Source organism: Auxenochlorella protothecoides (genome assembly GCF_000733215.1).
Source record: "Auxenochlorella protothecoides strain 0710 unplaced genomic scaffold scaffold18, whole genome shotgun sequence".
In the NCBI taxonomy this organism is placed as follows: Eukaryota; Viridiplantae; Chlorophyta; class Trebouxiophyceae; order Chlorellales; family Chlorellaceae; genus Auxenochlorella; species Auxenochlorella protothecoides.
The window spans coordinates 1,067,117-1,087,185 of NW_011934213.1; the positions used below are offsets into that span (position 1 = coordinate 1,067,117).

The 20,069-nt window shown below is 67.7% G+C and overlaps 5 protein-coding genes across 5 annotated transcripts in view; 3 read left to right on the forward strand and 2 right to left on the reverse strand.

Moving 5' to 3' along the window:
• The window catches only part of F751_1988 (Mitochondrial substrate carrier family protein X), a gene marked incomplete at both ends in the record, with an annotated part of 2,684 nt that extends 2,045 nt beyond the window's left edge, over positions 1-639 (reverse strand). The window contains 2 exons of the mRNA XM_011399695.1: positions 25-267; positions 484-639. Coding sequence (XP_011397997.1) covers positions 25-267; positions 484-639 — 399 coding nt within the window. The remainder of the gene's footprint in view (positions 1-24; positions 268-483) is intronic.
• A 687-nt stretch (positions 640-1,326) lies between these two features.
• Positions 1,327-2,716, reverse strand: F751_1989 (hypothetical protein; the record flags this gene model as incomplete). The annotated part of the gene is made up of 3 exons (XM_011399696.1): positions 1,327-1,707; positions 2,378-2,535; positions 2,626-2,716. The coding sequence occupies 3 exons, from the start codon at positions 2,714-2,716 to the stop codon at positions 1,327-1,329; spliced, it is 630 nt and encodes a 209-aa protein (XP_011397998.1).
• Positions 2,717-3,749: 1,033 nt separating this feature from the next.
• On the forward strand, positions 3,750-10,345 carry F751_1990 (Fibronectin type-III domain-containing protein 3a; the record flags this gene model as incomplete). The annotated part of the gene is made up of 17 exons (XM_011399697.1): positions 3,750-3,968; positions 4,160-4,252; positions 4,446-4,532; positions 4,691-4,908; positions 5,073-5,298; positions 5,489-5,599; positions 5,767-5,947; positions 6,281-6,424; positions 6,633-6,755; positions 7,081-7,224; positions 7,433-7,555; positions 7,763-7,999; positions 8,187-8,330; positions 8,442-8,563; positions 8,865-8,979; positions 9,283-9,504; positions 10,161-10,345. 17 exons carry the CDS (start codon positions 3,750-3,752, stop codon positions 10,343-10,345), a joined length of 2,694 nt encoding a protein of 897 aa, XP_011397999.1.
• Positions 10,346-11,012: 667 nt separating this feature from the next.
• On the forward strand, positions 11,013-13,813 carry F751_1991 (Aspartyl/glutamyl-tRNA(Asn/Gln) amidotransferase subunit B; the record flags this gene model as incomplete). The annotated part of the gene is made up of 8 exons (XM_011399698.1): positions 11,013-11,219; positions 11,450-11,893; positions 12,075-12,212; positions 12,388-12,567; positions 12,674-12,901; positions 13,067-13,199; positions 13,374-13,502; positions 13,692-13,813. The coding sequence occupies 8 exons, from the start codon at positions 11,013-11,015 to the stop codon at positions 13,811-13,813; spliced, it is 1,581 nt and encodes a 526-aa protein (XP_011398000.1).
• A 319-nt stretch (positions 13,814-14,132) lies between these two features.
• F751_1992 (Trafficking protein particle complex subunit 8) lies at positions 14,133-20,011 on the forward strand (the record flags this gene model as incomplete). Its single annotated transcript, XM_011399699.1, has 13 exons — positions 14,133-14,304; positions 14,461-14,649; positions 14,821-14,922; positions 15,187-15,361; positions 15,551-15,677; positions 15,941-16,062; positions 16,237-16,399; positions 16,835-16,992; positions 17,262-17,342; positions 17,518-17,650; positions 17,893-18,076; positions 18,360-19,233; positions 19,510-20,011. 13 exons carry the CDS (start codon positions 14,133-14,135, stop codon positions 20,009-20,011), a joined length of 2,982 nt encoding a protein of 993 aa, XP_011398001.1.
• Positions 20,012-20,069: the final 58 nt, after the last annotated feature.

Below are 20,069 nucleotides of genomic sequence, written 5' to 3' on the forward strand. Positions count from 1 at the left end.
CAGTCCCTTGTAGATCTTGAGAACGCCAAAGGACCCGGCGACGCTCTTCAGCTGGGTCGCCAGGCTCAGGCCCGACTTCTGCTGCTGAATCATGAGAAACTCGGCGGGGCAGCCGATGAAGGCCGAGGACGCGCCGGCAGACAGGGCGATGCCGATGGTGGAGATGCCGGTGGGGTTGTAGCCCAGGTGCTGCTGGTGCAGGGACTCCAGCAGGCGGTTCACCCCAAATTGGGTGGCGGTGATGGGAAAGGTAGCGGCTGAGTTGACCTGGCATGGTATGGTGGGTGGGAGGGGTCATGGGGTGTACATTGTTGGAGTGCTTGTCATTGGCCGCACAGATTTGGGCATTCCGTGAATTTCAGCGCAGTATGGCGTGCTTGTCCATCTTCAGTGCACGGATGACGAGGGCCGGACCCCTCCCTTTTCCAAAGGGCACGTCCCTGAGATCAAGAAACCCATGGCCATAGAGTATCGCCCACTCACCGCCAGGCCGCGGTACAGGGTCATGGGCGATCGGGGGATGGGACGGCCCTCCTGCAGCGCGTTTTTGATGGCGATGGTGGGCTGCATGATGCAGGTCTCCGTGAACCCCGCCACGCCACCAATGGCGGTGTGCTCCAGGGGCGTGACCGAGCTCATGACGACAGACTATGCTCCCGCTGGTCAGACTCTGATCTCAGTACTCCTTGTGAGTGGAGCAGGAGCTGCACAGGATATTTTGGAGGTCCGCAGAGCTGTGGATGAGAAGGGCTGACGCGCAGGTCTCCCGACAAAGTGCTCAGGTTCTGGCTAGGGCGCGCCTTGACTGGAAATGCGAGACTGTACCTCACCACGTCAGGGACCACGCTGGACAGTCCAACCAGTTCCTTTGCCCTTGAGATCAGTCATGCTGGGTCATGGTGCGCCTTATCTCCCTCTGCGGCTGTTTGGAAATAGCTGCGCCTAACTTGCCCGCGCCCAGAGGGCTCCCGCTTTCCAGCCTTGATGGGATGGAGGGAGTCGGGCTATGATCCAGCAGGTTTACATCAGACAGTAAGCAAGGATGGGACAATTATGAGCTGTCAATATTTGCTTTGACATATGGTATTGTTACATAAAGCTGTGTCTCCCCTGCGGCCAGCATGGTAGCTGGGTCAGCAGCACCTTCCATTAGACCATTCAAGTCTGCCACGATGCTGGAGGCCAGATCCCGCGACTGGTCGCTGTACGAGCAGAAGGCGTGGGTCTGCCCCGGAATACGCCGAAGCTGTGTTCTCCCGAGTCTCTGCACAGTGAGTTGGGCTCGTTCTGGCACTCTTCACAACTTCAAATCTCGGATGGCAACCATCAAAGCCAGGTGCCATCCCGTAGGGTGGACAGCCACTCACGCGGTGCAGGGATTCCCTTCACCCCTCCCCAATACACCTTCTCGAGCAGCTGCTGCTGCCAGGCGGGGCACCACATGTCCCCCTCCGCCAGGTACGCCGTGAAGGAGGGCAGCCTCCGAAGGTCATCCCAGGGCAGCGACCCCTCCAGCTCAGCAAACTCGGTGCTGGCCAGGAAGAGCGCGTTGCGCACCGAGTCCGAGCGCAGCACGAGCCGCGTCGCCGCCAGAGCGTGCTCCTCCTGCATCCCCGACTGCACTCGCACCACGGCACTGCGCAGCGCGGGCGGAAGAATGATGGGAATGCTTGGGCGAGTGACGGCCCAAAGTGTGCCAAAGGGCGGCTGCTGTTGGGGGCGGCCAGGGAAGAGGCTACGGCCCTGCGAGGCCCCACACCGCTGCACCTGGGGCCCCAGGCCCGGCAGCCGTGCCCTCCCCGTCGCAGCGCGGGGTCTTGAACAGCCGCACCGGCCCCACCGGGCCGCGCGCGCGCGCCCCCTCCAACCCCCCCCCTTTCCCTCCCACCCTCCTGAGCCAGGGGTGCGGCAGGAGCTGGAGGGGGGCCACCAGCCGCCCCACCCACCGCCAGCGCCGACTCAACCAGGCCAGGCTGCGCTGACGGGGACAGGCTGGGTCGTGCTCCAGGAAGGGGTACATGGCGACCACGGCGCGGACGCGGGCGTCGGCCGCCCCCGCCGCGGCCTTGATGGCCATGTAGGCCCCGATGCTGTGGGCCAGCAGGGCCAGGGGGGGCTGGCCCTCCTGGCTGAAGTGCTGGCGCAGCAGGTCACTCTTGTGCTGGATCTGGTCGCTCAGGGAGAAGACCTGCCGGGGGTAAGGAGCCCTCGGATGGCGGGGGGCAAGATGCCGCATGGAGTCTACCACTGCATGCCCCTGTCCCCTGCGACCACTTTGTTTGAGCGGCTGGACCACGTCAGGGAGAAGAAGATCGGCCTTGAAGCATGCCTGACGCTGGACTCACCTCAACCCACCCAACTCCAGACCACCCCGCACCCCCGAGGTTAGGCCCTGGCCGTCCATGCCCAGCTGGGACACGCATGTGATGCAGGCCCTGCCTTGCAGACCCTGGTGCAGGCTGTGCATGAAGGGCTCATAGTACTCTGCCACCCCAGGATTGCCAGGGATGATCAGGACGTTCAGGCGAGGGGGGCCTGCAGTGACGTGGAGCGAGCACGCTCGAGCAATGGTGCGCATGTTGTTACACAAACACACGCAAAGGACAGATCTACTGCCCCGCTCACCTTGGGAGGGCAGGCGCAGGACGTGGGTGGGGTGGCGCCCCACCGTCCAGACGGCTCTCGCCACCTGGGTGCTGCCGGTCCCAGTCTTCATAACCCAAAGTGGCCTGCTCCAACGTCAATGTATCATTGCAGGAGGATATGAAAGAAAATGCAGGTCTGGAGCATGCACTGGCCATAGCGTCGCACTGCTGATGCTTTACAGGAATAGTCCTCCATGACAAATATGCCAGCCCGAGCCCGCAGGCATTTCACGTATTTGTGCGATCGCTTAATGGTGCAGTGAATGCTGCTTTATATGCAATGTATCTACATGACGCATGACTACGTTTGCACTACCCTGGCGCTCCCCTCCTCGCCGCGATCCAAGTGCACACCCACCAGATCACTGGACTGCCTGTTCAGGAATGTAGGCCCCTCTGATCGACCGCATCCGCCGACTGTTATTTGATTAAATTATTTTATGTCTTGATTACATAGAACACCGTTCTATCACTCGTAATACTGTGCCAAGGATACACGACGCTGAGGCATGGCGGACAGTAGAGCACCAGGGCTCGCCCACCCGGGAGAGGATCATGAGGCGCCACCACCGCCTCCACCACGAGTCGAGGTGCCAGGGCCCCTCTTGTCACCCACTGTCCTGGGCGAGGACAGCAGCTCTCTCTCCATCAGTCTCCACCGAGCGTCTGTGCTCCAGACCTCCCATGATGGCCGGCCACGACACTTCGGTCTAAACTATGACCTGCAGATGCAGCAGGTGAGATATTATGTGGTACATTGGAGTGCATGGATTGGTGTCATCCTCTGAGGACACGGTATCCGCCGCCAGTGCCGCTGGCGGGCAGAGGATCACATCCTTGCTGCAGCAGCTGCCTCGCGCCACGTCATGGACCCGTGCTGCCATCGCATTGCTGAACCTTCACCCCTCCCTGCCACAGCTTCATGAAGATCAGGGTGTGAGGGACCATAAGTGGCGCACCCAGGTTGGTCAGGGCTGGCCTTTTGGGTGGGACAGCGATGCGCCATGCTGCATGCAGGTGTCCCCTCGGCCCCCGCTGTGCCATGCCCCACAATCGAACACCTGCTGAAAGGTATGACATGCCACGCCTCCCACCTTGTCATGCATGCAGTACCTTGGGCCCGAGACGCACGTCAGGGTGAATGGCCTGCGGCCCGGTCGGACATACGCCATCCGGGTCAGGGTCCAGCTCGTCTGCGACGACCCTGAGGTGGAGCTGGCGACGCCCCCGCCCTCGCCCATCTGCACCACCAGCACCACCCCGACTCCCCCCCAAGCCCCTGCTGCTCCGGGACTCTCCAGCCGGCAGAGGAACGCGCTCAAGGTGCGGGGTGCTGTGGTGGACACAGCCTTGCCTCTCCGCCGTCTCCGTGCCGGGATCGGGAACACCTGGTTGCGGGGCTGGGGTGCACTGGCTGGCATGGGCCGGACACCCTGCATTGCCTGGGCAATCAAAGCTGACAACCTCCTCCCCTAGCCCGGGTTCCATCCGACCTGTCTGCCTGCCCTGCACAGTTCAAGTGGTGTGACCCTGACGAGACCGGTGGCAGACCTATCCTGGAGTGGGTCCTGCAGGTGGCGGGCCCAGGCGTGTCTGAAGACCCCCAGGTGACTGCGGGTGACTTCTGTGACGTGTGGGAGGGATTACACGGATTGACGCAGCATCGCAGCAGGAGACCTTGCCAGGTCAATTTCGGTGGGGTTTGCCGTGCTTTCCTACCATACGCCCTGGAAGGTACCACAAAACCCGGCCGGTGCACCGCTCTGCTTCACCTTGGCAATGGTAACGTGTCTGACACAGGGGCTGCACACCGTCTACCGGGGCGCCGACACCTCGTTCCTGCTGAAGAGGCTGGCGTGCGGGACTCGGTACACCGCCCGCGTCAAGGTGGGGCATGCAGGGGCTGGCTGGGATGATTCTGCGTCGGGGTGGCAGGGTGTGGGTGTGAGCCTCGCTGGCGCCCAGCCCCCCATCTGGCATTGTGACGGGGAGTGGATGCCTGTTTGGGCCTGCAGGAACAATGAGTTCCACATTGTCCTCTGCAGGCCATCTCCTGCATTGGAGAGAGCCCCTGGAGCCCGACCTGCTCTGTTTCGACACCGGCGGCGGTGCCGGCCGCGCCCCTGGCGCCTGTCGTCGTCGAGCGCGACGCCAGCAGCGTGACGCTGACCTGGCACGCCCCGCACAACAACGGCAGCGACCTCACCGGCTACCTGCTGGAGCTGGATGACGGCGGGTGCGGGGAGGTCACGGGGGTGAGGTGGTGGGATTGGTGTCGCGCGTCATGTCTTTGTGAGGGCCACTCGCATCTGTGCCAAGCGCCGCTCGCTGCTTGGGGTCGGCCGTGGGGCGTGCATGGCTCCAGGGGTGTCCTCGGCTGGCACGCGACTTGAGTGGCTTCCACGCACACATCACCCATCGCTGCAGCGGCGATGGCTTCCGCTTTCTGTACACGGGCCTGGCGCTCTCACACCGGGCCGCCAGCCTGGTCAGCGGTGCAGTCCATCGCTTCCGGTTGCGCGCCGAGAACGGCGTGGGCCACAGCGTGTGGAGCCCGGTGCTGGAGGTGGGCACGGCCGCCACGACCCCGGGCGAGCCGGAGGGGCTGGCGCGGCTGGGGGCCACGCTGACCTCCGTCAGCCTGGTCTGGAAGGTGCGTGAGTGCGTCGGGGATGGCACGGAATGTCGTATCGGAGACGGCTGCCACATCCTGTTGCCCGGCGGGGCCACCCTCCGCAGGACGGCCGGCGGAGCCGCAGGCCCTGCCCGCCGGACCACACTGCCTCGTGGCTGCATGTTCTGCCCAACCACCGCTCACGCCTGCCTGCCCACCGCCCCTGCAGGCCCCTGCGTCGGACGGCGGCTGCCCGGTTTCGGGATACTCGGTCGAACTGAGGCCCGCCTGCAAGGCGGCCGCCCGCACCAGGCCAGACTCCTTTGCGCCGGTGACTGAGGTGAGGCGGCGGGCGGGCTTGACCCGCGGGGGGTGCTGTGCCGGAGCCCCGGCGGGGCCACGCCTGGGGAGGGGCGGAGAGGCATGCAGGCGGCGCGGCCGGGCCCACGTCCCCACACCGCCTCCACGAAACATGCCGCCCCCCCCCCCCCTTCCTCCACCCTGGAGTGCTCGGGCCCGTCCTGCACGCTGACCTCCCTCAGCCCCGGCTGCCGATACCTGGTGCGCGTCGCGGCGAGGAACGAGGTGGGCCGGGGTCCGACCTGCGTGGCACTGGCGGTGGCCACCGAGGCGCACGTGCCCGAGCCGCCCGGGCCGGTGTCGCTGGTGGAGCGCAGCGCGGAGGGAGGTGAGGAGCTGCAGGGCAGGGGGGATGTGGGTGGAAGGGTAGGGGGGAGGATGGGAGGAGGTGGCTCACGCAGGAGCCGCAGGCAGGGATGGAATGGCAGTGGGGTGGCCTCGCTGCGCTGCCCTTTCCTCCCAGTCGTCCACATCTCGGGGGTGCGAGGAGTGCCTGTTCTGGAGGGGTCCTCGTGCGGGCGTAGCCCCTCACAGGGTCGCGTGCCCGCTGGCCGGAAGGGTCGCCAGGACGGTCTCCGATGCCGTCCTGGAGTGGCTCCGCCCATCGGCCCCGGCGTGCCCTGCTGCGACCGACCCCCCCCCCCCCCCCGTCCCGCCTCAGGGCTGTCGCTGGCGTGGGCTGCCCCGCCCCACGACGGCGGCTCTGGCATCACAGGGTATCGATTGGAGCTGGTCTTCGCCGGCTGGCAGGAGGCAGCGGAGGGGAGGCAGCCTGCGCAAGGCATGGGGGAGGGGGAGATGGGGAGTGGAGGGCTGCAAGGGGGAGTGGGCGAGGGGCGCAGACCGCACCAGGTTCCTACCGAGTGCACGGACGCGCGCGCGTCGCATGCCTCGTGCTGCCGCCGTCCTGCGCATGCGAGCCATGCAGGGCCAGGGGACCAGCCCCAGCACCCCATCAGCACCACGCCCGTGGTCAGGACCCCCCCTCTCGGCCCCACCGAATGCGTGTGCAGGCAGCGAGGTCCTGGCATGCGATTCGGGCTCGGCTGTCGTGCAGGCCCTGGAGCCAGGCGCGCTCTTCACGGCTCGCGTCTGTGCGCTGAACGCGCACGGGTCTTCCCCCCACAGCGCGCCAGGTCGGGGGAGGTGGCGGTTGTGGGGCGGGGGGTGGGCAGCTGGTGTGGTCTTGCAGTCCCCGAGTGGGCAGGCCCTGGAAGCCTCGCCAGCGAGCAGGTGCTTGGCCCCCCAGGGCTCAAACGCCAGGGAAACAGCCACGATGCGCACCACAAACCCCTCTCCACACCCAGTCCTACCTGCCCCCCTCTTCCCGCCCACCCCGGCAGTGACCCTGGAGACGGCGCCCGGCAGGCCCGCCGCGTCTCCGATGCCGTCCTGGAGTGGCTCCGCCCATCGGCCCCGGCGTGCCCTGCTGCGACCGACCCCCCCCCCGTCCCGCCCCAGGGCTGTCGCTGGCGTGGGCTGCCCCGCCCCACGACGGCGGCTCTGGCATCACAGGGTATCGATTGGAGCTGGTCTTCGCCGGCTGGCAGGAGGCAGCGGAGGGGAGGCAGCCTGCGCAAGGCATGGGGGAGGGGGAGATGGGGAGTGGAGGGCTGCAAGGGGGAGTGGGCGAGGGGCGCAGACCGCACCAGGTTCCTACCGAGTGCACGGACGCGCGCGCGTCGCATGCCTCGTGCTGCCGCCGTCCTGCGCATGCGAGCCATGCAGGGCCAGGGGACCAGCCCCAGCACCCCATCAGCACCACGCCCGTGGTCAGGACCCCCCCTCTCGGCCCCACCGAATGCGTGTGCAGGCAGCGAGGTCCTGGCATGCGATTCGGGCTCGGCTGTCGTGCAGGCCCTGGAGCCAGGCGCGCTCTTCACGGCTCGCGTCTGTGCGCTGAACGCGCACGGGTCTTCCCCCCACAGCGCGCCAGGTCGGGGGAGGTGGCGGTTGTGGGGCGGGGGGTGGGCAGCTGGTGTGGTCTTGCAGTCCCCGAGTGGGCAGGCCCTGGAAGCCTCGCCAGCGAGCAGGTGCTTGGCCCCCCAGGGCTCAAACGCCAGGGAAACAGCCACGATGCGCACCACAAACCCCTCTCCACACCCAGTCCTACCTGCCCCCCTCTTCCCGCCCACCCCGGCAGTGACCCTGGAGACGGCGCCCGGCAGGCCCGCCGCCCCAGACCGGCCCCGTCTCCTCCGCGCTTCGGGCTCCGATCTGACGATCGGCTGGAGCGCCCCCTACGGGCGGGGCGGCGGCGTGCGCAGCTTCCAGCTCCGCATCGCGCCCGCCGCTGCGTGTCTGCGCCCCGAGAGCCTGCCCGGGGAGCCGCCTCGATGCAGCGCCCAGGCCTACTCCGGCCCCGCCACGTCCTGCACCGGTGAGAAGTGTGTGTGTGTGTTTGCGAGGGGGGGGGGGAGGCGCGTGAAACGGCGCTGCAGCTCGAAGCGGGGGAGGGGCGCTGGGGTGCTGGGTGGCCGAGGCCCGGCAGGGCGCCGCCGTGCTGCACGTTGAGAAAGCCGCTACGCATGCTGGGCCCGCCTCACTCCCCTCCACCCGTCACGCAGTGCCTGACCTGCAGCCCGCGACACCCTACCGCGCCTGGGTGGCGGGCGAGAACGCGGCGGGGAAGGGGGAGTGGTCGGCGCCGCTGGAGTGCCGGACCCAGCCTGTGGGGCCCTCCCCACCCCAGGCCCTGGCTGTGGAGTCGGGTGCGCATTTCAGCCGGGTGGCACGGTCTCGATGGGGTAATCTTCTTTTTTAGGAAACCGCCGGCCCTGCGCCACTCACACCCACCCGACTCCGCTCCACGTCGCGCACAGTCGGCTGCCGCGGCGCCGCGCTGTCCTGGGCGCCGCCTGCGCTGGACAACGGGAGCCCGGTGCTGGGGTACGCCTTGCAGGCGGGGCCCGCTGCTCGCAGGGCCGGCTGGAGACAGGTCCATGTGAGCGATGCAGCTGGAGGGTCCTGCGTCGCACGGGTGCGAGACGAAAGGGCGCGGTGCCTCGAGGGAGTTGTGAATGCACCGGAGAAACGAGTCCGATGGCCTCGCTTTCTTGGGCTGATGGATCCTTCAAGGCTGATGCAGACTCCGGCATGTCGTGAAAATCCCGGCAGGCACGGCTGCATCTGCCTTTTGGATGTTGAGATGCACTCCATGGCACGAAATGCTGCGCCAGGCAGGCTGCAGGTCGATCGTGGTATGCCTGACGCCCTTCCCCCCCCCCCCCCCCCCCCCCCGGTAGGTGACCGGCCTCGATCCCGGCCAGGAATGGGTTTTCCGGGCCAGGGCCTGGAACGAGGCTGGGGAGGGGCCATGGTCGGAGGTCGTCACCCTGGCCCTGCCACCCGACGTGCCAGGTGTGTGACTGTGGGGTACTCAAGTTGGGAGGGGGTTGAAGGCTGTGTCTTTGCATGGTTGGCAGCTCAAGTCGGGAGGAGGAGTGTGGGCCACGGGGCAAGGCGTACTGTGCGGTGCTGCAGAGCACTGTCCCACAGGGCACGCTCGGCATTTGCGTGGAAAGGAAGTGGTTGAGAGCCCGCCCTGCCCCAAAGCCCCTTCTGGCCCAGCCCGGCAGCCGGCAGGGAGTGGCTGGTGATTCTCCGGTCGGCGGCCTGCGATCATCCCGCCTTCCCCCCGACCCAACTCACCTCCCCGCACAGATGCGCCGGCGGGCCCCACCTTCTCCGGCCGCACGGGCACGAGCGTCCGGGTGCAGTGGGAGGCCCCCGCCCACGACGGCGGCTCCGCCATAACGGCCTACGTGCTGGAGGCGTGGCGGCGCGACGGCCTCGCAGGCGCCTGGACGGCCGTGTACTCCGGCCCCGCCACCGCCGCCAAGGTGGCCGACCTGCCCCCCGACACGGAGGTCGCCTTCCGCCTGCGTGCCTGCAGCGCGGCCGGGGCCAGCGCGGCGGGATCGGTGGCCGCCGTGGTCACCGGCCCGCCCCCGCCCCCTCCCCCGCGCCGCGTGGCGGCCGTGGACGATGGCGGCGGGGTCCTGAGGGTGAGCTGGGAGGACGGCCAGGAGGCTGCCGAGCCCAGCACCGCCACAAACAGCGCGGGGCCCCCGCCCTGCACGGGGCACGAGGTTGAGGTCCGGCCGGGCAAGGGGCGGCCGGTGCGGCTGCCGGGCGCGGCGGCCGCCGCCTCGGCGCGCGTCCCGGGCCTGCCGATCGGCGTCCCGCTGACCGTGCGCGTGCGCCGCGTGGGCGGCCGGGAGGCCGGGCACGGGGCTTGGAGCGTGCCGGTGCGGTGCGTGGTGGAGAGCGCCGGTGCTGCGGAGCCGGCGCCGGCCGAGGCGGCCCCGGCGCCGGCTGGGGTCGGCGAGCCAGAGGCCGTGGTGCCGAGGCGCCGGCGCGCGGGCCCCGGCGCCGCCTCCGGTGCGCCGGTCTGCCGAGGGTGGCGGGCTCCGGGAGACGATGGCCGTGGGCTTGGGCATGAGGCACGAGCTGCAAAGGATTGCGCGGGATACAAACCGAAACCCTCTCGTGCTGGCCCACCAGTCGATGCCACCATCACCGACGCCATGCACCCACAGGCATGGCGCTGCGGGTGGGCGCCACCGGGCCCGTGGCCAAGGCCAGGCCCAGGAAGGCCACGATGCTGTCTGGCGTGGCGCGCGCGGCGGGGCTGCGGGAGGCGGACCTCGCGACGGCGGGCTGGGCGCTGGCAATCGCGGCGCTGCTGCTCTCCGCCCTGGGCCTGTGGAGCCGCTCGGACTGAGCGGGGCGCCGCTGGTGGCCTGTGCGGGCGGCCAGCGAGGGGGAGGGGAGGGGGGCCCTCCTGCTGTCAGTTCTCCAGGTGTTTGGTGGAGTGCAGGGACCCGCAGGTGCCTCGCCAGTCGTCCTGCTCAGGATACCTGGGGCCAATCTCAGATCCAGACTGTGTGTGCCTTTGCTCCTTGCTCACCGCCAATGTAGATCCAACCCTCCTGGATGAGGGATTGGCAGGGCTTCACGTGTGGGGATGCCTGGACATAGGCAAGGCCGTGTCGACCACGCGCGCGCGCTGTCACGGCACGGACGACGATGTGGATCGCAACTGCCCCGAGCATTACATGGCTTCATGCCCATCATCGTGCTGCCCTTTCCGCGCACTATCAATGCGGTAGTCACACCATTGCGATCCGCCGATGGCATGCAGGGTGTCGTCATGGCTCCGGCCCCACCACCTGCACCCCCCTCGCCTCGCGGTGCTCGGCAGGTTTCTGCCCGAGCGAGTCCAGCACGAGGCGCATGCGCATGCCAGGGTGACTAGAAGGTTTCACACATGCAGGACGGCCAGCTCAGCGGCTCAGCTGGCCACCGAGCAGCAGGCCACTCCCAATAGCCAGCCAGAGGTACGACACGAACCTGGGGGTGGGGTGTCCAGATGGATGCGCGAGGAGTGCATGCCGTCTTGGAGCACGTGCTTCTCTGCACCCTTATTCAATTTTGGACGTCCCGTCATCCCATGCTGGCAGACCGACTACGAGGCTGTGGTGGGCATAGAGTGCCATGTGCAGCTGAACACGCGGACCAAGGCCTTCTGCGCCTGCCCCAATCAGTATGGTGGGGAGCCCAACAGCCACATCTGCCCCGTCTGCCTTGGACACCCGGTGCGTGTTTACCTGGTGCCTTTGAATTGACAGCATATGGAAGAGGAGGAGGTGGAAGGGGGGCATCCACAATCTCCGCAACGAGCTGGACACTGCTCCACGGATGTGCCATCCAACTGCTCCAAACGCTGTGCCGCTCGTCTGCAGCATCCCACCGTGCTCCCACACAGCTCCCGCTATCATACTACTCCTAGAAACCACCTCAATGCCTCCCCCTCACACACAACCAGGGCACCCTCCCTGTGCTCAACGCAGCCGTGGTGGACAAGGCGGTGCTGACGGGGCTGGCGCTGGGCTGCAGCATCGCGCGCCACTCCATCTTCAGCCGCAAGCAGTACTTCTACCCCGACCTGCCCAAGGGGTACCAGATCTCCCAGCACGACACCCCTCTGGCTTATAATGGCAGCCTGGAGATTGATGCTGGGGACGGCACCCGGCGCCGCATCGGCATCACGCGCGTGCACGTGGAGGAAGACGCTGGGAAGCTGGTCTACGTCGGTGCCCAGGCACTGACGGGGGCCGCCTCTGCGCAGGCGGACTACAACCGGGCGGGCGTACCGCTGCTGGAGGTGGTGTCCGAGCCCGACATGCGCAGCGGGCAGGAGGCGGCGGCCTACGGCGCCGAGCTGCGCAGGCTCCTGCGCTACATCGGCGTCAGCAACGGCAACATGGCGGTGAGGAACATCAAAGGAGGGCGAAAGGGGAGGGGCGGGGGGGGGTGTCCGAAGATGAGGCGGGTGCGAGAGTGGAAGGGAGGGATGCTGTGGCATGGACGCTGGGATGGTGGAGCCTTGAAGTTTCGGCCAGCGCAGTCCGCTGCCCACCGACCAAGCACCACTCAACCCCGCCCCACAGGAGGGATCGCTACGCTGCGATGTCAATGTGTCGGTGCGGCCCCGGGGCACGACTGCACTGGGGACCAAGGTGGAGGTGAAAAACCTCAACTCCTTCAACTCCGTCCAGCGCGCCATACAGTTTGAGATCGAGCGGCAGGTGGGTGGGTGAAGGAGGACGAGGAGGAGGTGACTGTCAGAGGGAGGGCTGCCCGGCTTGGATGGGCTGCCAGGATCAATGGAAGGCTAGCAATGTCCATCTGGTTGGCCATCTCGTCAGTCCGGCAGGGACCCAAAAGGCATCCCCTCTCTTCCATCCTCCGACCGCCCTTCAGGTCACCGCGCTGTCCTCAGGCGCTGAGCACGAGGTGGTGGTGGAGACACGGGTCTGGGACGAGGCGGCGGCGAGGACGCGCACGATGAGGAAGAAAGAGGGGCAGGCTGACTACCGCTTCTTCCCCGAGCCAGACCTTCCTCCCTTGGAAGTCTCTGAGGAGACCATCGCAAGGATACAGGTGAGGCGTTGTCTATGGGGTTAGACACGAGAGCGGTGGTGCGGCCTGCAGGCTACTTGATGTCTCCCTTTCACCCCCTCGCCGCCCAAACCCGCCCCTCCCGCAGGCGAGCATGCCGGAGCTACCGCAGGAGAAACGGGCGCGCTTCGAGGGACTGGGCCTGTCTCCTTACGACGCTCATGTCCTCTGTGACGACCTGGCGGTCGCCGGCTACTTTGACGCGGCGTTGGAGGCGGGGGCAAGCCCCAAGCCAGCGGCTAACTGGATCATGGGCGACATCATGGCACACTGCAAGGTGGGCACGGGCATCAAGGGCTGGTGCATGGGCGAGATGGTGCTGCATCAACGGCTTCTCAGCAGTCTTTCGCAAAGTGTGAAACAAGAAGAGCAGTTACAGTGCACAGGCACCTATACTTATCCATATGGATCTGCTCCAGGCTGCAAAACAGTTGCACTCCTACCCACCCACTCATGTCCTCCCCGACGCCTACACACCCAGGAGGCCCACCTCGGCATGGACGATCTCCTCCTGACACCTACAACCCTGGCCAAGCTCCTGGGCCTGATTGAGAAGGGGACCATCAGCGGCAAGATTGCCAAGGATCTGCTGCCAGATCTCCTGCAAGGCAAAGGTAGAGTGTGCAAGAGGTTTACTTGGTGGCTTGGCTGGCTGAGCATTGGGCAACCTTCATTGTTGAGTAGCTGGGCTGTTGAGTTCAGCTCGTTGTCTTCTATGGTTGAAATCATCCATATCATTCGCTTGTTTTGGGTTGAATAAACATTGGAGTCACCACACCCTGGTTCAGGGAGCGGAGATCTCCTGGCCTACGTCGAGGCCAAGGGTCTCATACAGATCAGCGATGAAGGCGCCCTGCTCGACATCATCAACAATGTCCTGGAGTCGAACTCAAAGCAGCTCGAGCAGTACAAGCAAGGTAGGGGGTTTTGGAGGGGAATCGGTAAGGGTAGGCGTCGTACAATGCTGGGAAGTCGTGCAACATGATAGCGAACTCAACCCAGGCTCGTCACATATTTGGCCTGGGGGATTGGAGCCACTCCCTACATCGTGCACCTCAGTTAAAGGGCGCGGTACCTTGATCCAAACTCTACCCTCAAACCTGCAGGGAAGACAAAGCTCCAGGGTTTCTTTGTGGGGCAGGTAATGAAAGAGTCCAGGGGCCGAGCCAACCCAGGGGAACTCCAGCGTCTGCTCATGCAGCGCCTCGCCGAGGAGGCAGGCCAATGAAGCCGGAGGGAGGCCTGGTCTCATGTTACCCTTGCATCCAGGTGTGTCCCAAGTCCAGTCAGTAAGTCGGCAGAACAAGGAAAACATGTGCAATGATCGGCGCAGACCTTGTTTGGAGGACCTCTCTCCGATTACAGGCGATGATGTTGCGCCCCTGGCCAGATCACCGCCGAGCACAGGCACGGAAACCTTCACGGCTTCAATGCAGCCGGTGTGAATCCAAGCCAGCATCATTCCCTTGCAAGCAATCTACAAAGGGATTGGGGCTCCTTCTCCCCGTGTCCGTGATTCGACCCACGATGCGAAAGTGATCGCTTCCATGGGTGACCCAGCCCGGGCCCGCGCCTGGCTGGCGGACATATGGAGCCCCGCGGTCATGGTGGTGGCCAGCCCCGAGACGGATGCGGCATGCCTGGCGAGCACGGGCCTCACGGTGGTGGAGCTGCTCCGTCCCTTTGGCGTGATACCCCACCTGAACGGCACTGTCGGGGGTGAGCGGGGGAACCGGCTCATCCCAAGTCCAGGGACGAATTCGCAAGGGTTGCCTTGGGGGAAGAAGAAGGAATACTGGCTGCTTGATGGATCGAGTCCCTCCCTGCCTGGCTGGTAGCCCCTCATGCTCCCCCCGCTGGCCCCCTAACCCTCAGTCCCCATCCGGACTGCGGCGGAGCACCCCGTCAGACTCCACTCCTGGCGCCTGCGCTTCTACGCCCCCCAGCACATGTTCCAGCCCAGCCCGGCGGCAGCAGACGCGCACCTGCGCGGTGTGCTCAGCGCTGCCGCCGCAGCGGGAGTGATGAGCCCGGTCCCCGACCTGGACACTCTGATCCATGCAGGTGAGGGCCTTGGGCGGGTCGTGCAGCAATTCCGGCATCGTGCTGCGCTTCACTGGGGCCAGTGGCAAGGCCGCAGACCAGACCTCAAGTCTCGGCGCTCATCTGAGGGCGCTACACGTCGGCAACCCATTGATCGTAGTCAGGCAACCCCCAAACCATGCAACGCTGCAGGGAGTGTGAGCGAGGCGGCGCCCTGGTTTGAGGTCTACCGCACCGAGTTCTTCCGCATGATGGCCTTTGGCGAGCACGAGACGATGGACCACCCCGTGGCCTGTGAGCTGGGAAGGGTGGCGTGCAGGACTCAGGGATGGCGTGGGAAGGAATGGCACAGGTGTCCCACACAGCAGCACCACAGGCTGGCATGCTGCACCGGCATTGCAGTGGCTTGGGATGGTGTTGTCTGCTCTGCAGGCCCTCCTGTTTGCGCGCTGAAGCTCCTCTCGAAGCCCAAGCATGCGGCAAACCCATGCTGCACTCCCCTCGCCCTGATTTGACTTCTTCTTCATACGACCCCACCCCCCTGCCCATCACCCGCAGGCTTGCTGGTCGTGCCTTCTACACACAGGGGCGGCATGGGGGCTGCCTTCGAGGAGCTGTACGCCCGCGCGCCCCTGCCCCCCCTCATGCGCTCCGGCGCCATGGAATCCTCCCTCCTGCGCCTCCACCTCGTCCTGCATGACGCCCGCGCCAGCAGCGCAGAGGACCTGGAGAGGTAGGCGATGTCGGTGGCTGGGAGGAGGGGGGAGGGGGGTGAGTCGTGGCCACTTGACTAAGGTGCCGGGCCAAGGGACCCCAAGCCCCTGCCTGTCTGCTTGTACTGGGCGCTCTTGGCATCGTATCAGTAAAGTATCCGAGGCAGTCCCCTGTCAAACCCCACCCATCCCCCCCGCCTCACCCGCAGGGCTGAGATGGAGCTGAGGGGCGTGAGTTCCCAGCTGGGCAGCGCATGCCAAATCCTGACGATCAACCACGGGTCCGAGGAGACCCCCGTCATGGACCCGCGCTTCTGGATCTCCTCCATGGAAGGTGTGTGTGTTCATGATGGGGGGTGCGCTTGTCAAGAGGATATAAAAAAGGGGCGCTCTCATGACACCCATCCTTGCGTGCGTCGTTTATACTGGCATTGCTTGATGCTGGCAGTTATTTGGTCAAAAGGAATGTCCCCCCCACCCCCCCACCCCCGTTAACACCTACAGAGACGCTGCCCGGCGGGGGCGCCGGGGAGCCGCCCTCCCGCACGCCCACCCCGGCTGAGGGCCTGGGCCGGCGGCTGGCCCCGCGCGACGTGGAGGCGCTGGGCGACTACGTGCGCGAGGCGGCGGTGCGGGTGCTCATCCCGCACCTGGAGGCGCGCATCCGCGGCCTGAACGCGCACGTGTCGGACGCGCGGCGCGGCCTGCGGAACCAGCTCAAGTCGCTGCTGTGGCGCGGCGCCAGCGCGGGGGGAGGGGCGGCCGCCGCGCCCGCCTCGCCGCGGCTCCGCGGCGAGGGCCCCAGCCCACGCGACCAGGGCGACCTGTCGGGCGCCCGCGGCGGCGCCCCGCCCCCGCTGTACCCCTCGGGGTCGTTGGTGCACCGCATGCGCAGCCTGGCGGACCTGGCGCTGATGCTGGGGGACGTGGACGGCGCGGCCTCCACGCTGCGCCTGCTGGCCGCCGACCTGAAGGCGGACCGCGCCTTCCGCCACTACGCGGGCGCGCAGGAGGCGCTGGGCGTCTGCGCCGCGCTCTCCGGCGCGCCCTCCGCCGAGGTCAACGCCTGCCTGCGCGAAGCCTTCTACCGCCACTCCCAGGGCGGCGGCGGGGCAGCCGGAGCCAGGAGCAGCAGCGCGGCGCCGGGCGCACCCGGGCCCGCCCCGGAGCGACAGGGTGTGCGGTACGCTACGCGCGCTGCGCTGATGCTGACCGAGTACTGCCGCGGCGCGGGGCTGCACGGCGACGCCGTCTGGATCCTGATGAAGGCACACTACAGGGCGAGTGGCGACGGCGGGGGTGGACGTGTGTGGAGGGGTGGAGTGAGCCTGCCGGAAGCTGGGAGGTGGGGCCAGGAGTGCTGAGGCATACTCCACAGAACCCCCCTCCTCAGGCCCTGCTGAAGGGGCTGGCATGCCCTCTCTCCCTCCTTCCCCAAGCTCTCATCCTCCCCTTCAACACACATGCCCGCTCACCCACCCCAACGCGTGCAGGAAGACAACACCGGGGCGGGGCTGCTGCTGGAGCAGGCTGCGCACTCCCTGCTGCGCCTGCAGCCGCCGCGAGCGCGCAAGTTCGCCTTCCACCTGGTGCTGGCGGGGCTGCGGTACGGCGCCTGCGACCAGGATGGCCTGGCCCAGCGATGCTACAGGTGGCCAGGGGTATTGATGGGGTGGGAGGGCGGGGCACTCGGAGGGTGGCCCGGCGAGGCTCCCAAACGAGAGCCTGTGCTGTGCCGAGCCGCGATGCGCGGGCGTGCTGGGTTGAGATGCCCCGCTGCAGGACCACGAGGAGGGGCACCGGACATGGCGGTGTGTGTCCCGGGTCAGGCAAGGTGCAGGTGGTGCAGGATGATGGGAGCCGCGTGGATTAGTGGCATCACATCATCCCATTCCTCCAACTTCCGCCCCGCCGTCGTAGACAAGTGCTGGAGGTGTACCGAGGCAAGGGCTGGGGCCTGGTGGAGGAGCACCTGCACGATGTGCTGGGCCGGTACGCCAGGTAGGCTTGCTTCCGGCTGGTTTGTTCATCCCCGGGAGAGGGGTCGGGGCCATGGGGCAATCTTTCCACAGGGGTTTGGTCGCTGGGCGGTGCGTGGGTGCAAGCGTCCAGGGACCTGATGTCGTTGCCGAGCCGCCTCTGATCCCTCCCTTTCCACTCGCCCATCCTTCCACAGGGAGCTGGGCGACCTGGCCTCCGCGGCGCGCTGCCACGCCGCCTTGCTCGGCGCGCAGCGCAGCGGGCCCGGCACGCAGCGCTCCCACCTCGACCAGCTGTACGACACCGTCAGGCTGGCTGCCGCCAAGGAGGTGGGGCTTGGCGAAGGGGGAAAGGGTGCTCTGGCGGTGGAGGCTGGGGGGAGTGGGACGGCGGACAGGCCACGGACTGCTCTCGCAGACGGGACGTGGGTGGGACGAAGTCGAAGGGCGCCGCCGCTCCGGGGTCCCCACCAGGGCCATCCGGCCGGGAGGGCCACGACAGTGGCGGTACACCTAGAGCGGCGGGGCAACTGTATCTCATTGCACTCCCACCCGACCCACCCCTGCCGCAGGTGGCGCTGCCCCCGCTGGAGCTGCCGCTGCCTGAGATGGACCTGGAGCGCCCCGGCCTCGTTTTCCAGGGTCAAACCTGGTACGGCAACGCCGCTGCGCGGCAGGCCCCCGCCGAGCTGTGGAGGCCACTTGAGCGCGCTGTCGTCGGGGACGTGCGGGAGGCGGGGCCCTCTTGGCTGGACGGTGCGTGAGCAGGAAGGGGGAACGGGATGAGCAGACCAGGGCGCTTCAGGGGACAAGCTGTGGCTCGTGATGATCAATCTGCCCCGTACACGCGAGGGGGGGAAGGCACCATGATTCACGTGCCCTGCTGCCCGTCATCGACTGGCATAGGGTGCGGCCTCGAGCATCTCCTCAGACTGCACACCCATCCAGACAGAATCCCGAACAACCTGCCCGTCGGCCATACCTACTCCCTTTTGGACCCGCCCCGCCCCCACCCCTCCCAAACACCCACATGCAACAGGGGCGGCGCCGCAGCGCGCGCAGCGCCGCGTGCCTGTCTGCTGCGTGGGCGAGCCGGTGAGCATCGACCTGAGGATCAGCAACCCGCTGTCCGTCGACCTGGAGGTCAGCCGCCTGCGGCTGGTGTGCCGGCTGGAGGCCGGGGCGGGTGCCGCGTCATCGGCCCCCGGCGCCACGTCAGGCTCGCGCCCAACCGACGTCGCCGATGGGGTCGAGGTGTGGGAGGAGCGTCTGCGCCTCCGCGCCGGCGAGGCCACCGTGGTCTGCCTGCGCGCGGCGCCGCGGCGCCGCGGCACGTTGCACCTGGACGCCGTGGCCTGGACGCTGGACGGCGCGGCGGACGGGCTGCGCCCGCTGGCGGTGCGCCAGCCCCTGCCGCTCAAGCCCGGGACGGGCGCGGTGTGCATTGACGCGGCGCGGCCCCCGGCCGCCGGCTTCCGGCTCGAGGTCGGGCCGGCGCTGCCCTGCCTGGAGCTGGCGCTGGAGGGCCTGTCGCCCACCTGCCTGGCCGGCCAGGTGGCGCTCGCCACGCTGCGCCTGCGCAACGCCGGCGGCGTCCCCCTGGCCGGCCTCAGGCTGGCGGGCGGGGCAGGGTGGCACCTCGCCGGCGCCGTGCCCGCGCCGGGAATCGACGGCCGCGCCCTGAGCCTGGGCCAGCGACTGCTGGTGTCGTCCGAGGCGGGCGACTGGGCCGCGGGCGGTGTGACGGAGGGTGCAGAGCCCGTGCAGGCGCCGGGGCCGCCGGCACTGAGGGGCCAGTCCGCACTCAAAAACCTGGCCTGGACGCTGGTCCCCGGGACCCCCGCCCGGCTCTACTCCGCGCCCGAGGTCCAGCTGGCGCCGGGGGAGGAGCTGAGCCTGCCCTGCGTCATCAGGTATCGAACGATGGTGCATGCGGGGCGGGCCAGGGGGCTCGCCAGGTCCTGGGTGGGGATGCCAGTCTGGGAGCTCCTGAGCCTGGCTGGGCTGAAGCCGCCGGGACCGGGGGCCTGGGGCGCCGTGGGGAGGGCGCGCCAGGGCACCCAGCGTCGTGGAGCTGTGGGCCACCCTTGCGGAAGGGCGACCGGATCGAACTTCCCAGCTGAAGACCGTTCCATGTTGATTCCGTGTCAGACACCCCTCCACCTACAAAACAACAACAACACCCTCAGGCTGACGCGGCCCGGCCCGCGCTTGCTGTGCATCGCGGCGTCGTACCGTGTGGCCGGCGGCGCCGTGCAGGGCGCGGCGCAGCGCTCGACGCGCTGCGCCTTTGAGACGGTGGTCCAGCCGTCGCTGCAGCTGTCGGCCGCCGTCGCGGCGGGGACCTGCGAGCCGGGGGCCGCGCTGCTGCAGCTGGGGGTAGTCAACCTGCAGGGCCTGGAGGCCTTCGAGCTGCACCGGCCGCGCTGCCCCGGCTGGACCTCCAGCGACAGGGGCGGGGGGTTGGAGGGCGGGGCGCACGGCGACGCCGGGGATAGCCCCGCCGCCCCGCCGCCACGAGTGGACGAGCTTGCGGCGGGGGGCGCCGTCACGCGGCACGCCTGGCTGCGCCGGCGGGATCCGGCGCGGCCGCTGCCGGCCGACTGCGACGTGGTGCTGCCCTGGTTGGCCGCGAAGCGGGCGGGGGCGGGCGCGAGACGCGGGCTCTCCGCCGTGCCGCGCCAGTTGTGAGTGGCGACGGGGAGGGGAGGGGGAATGGAGAGGATGGGGGGGCGCCGCACGGCGCACA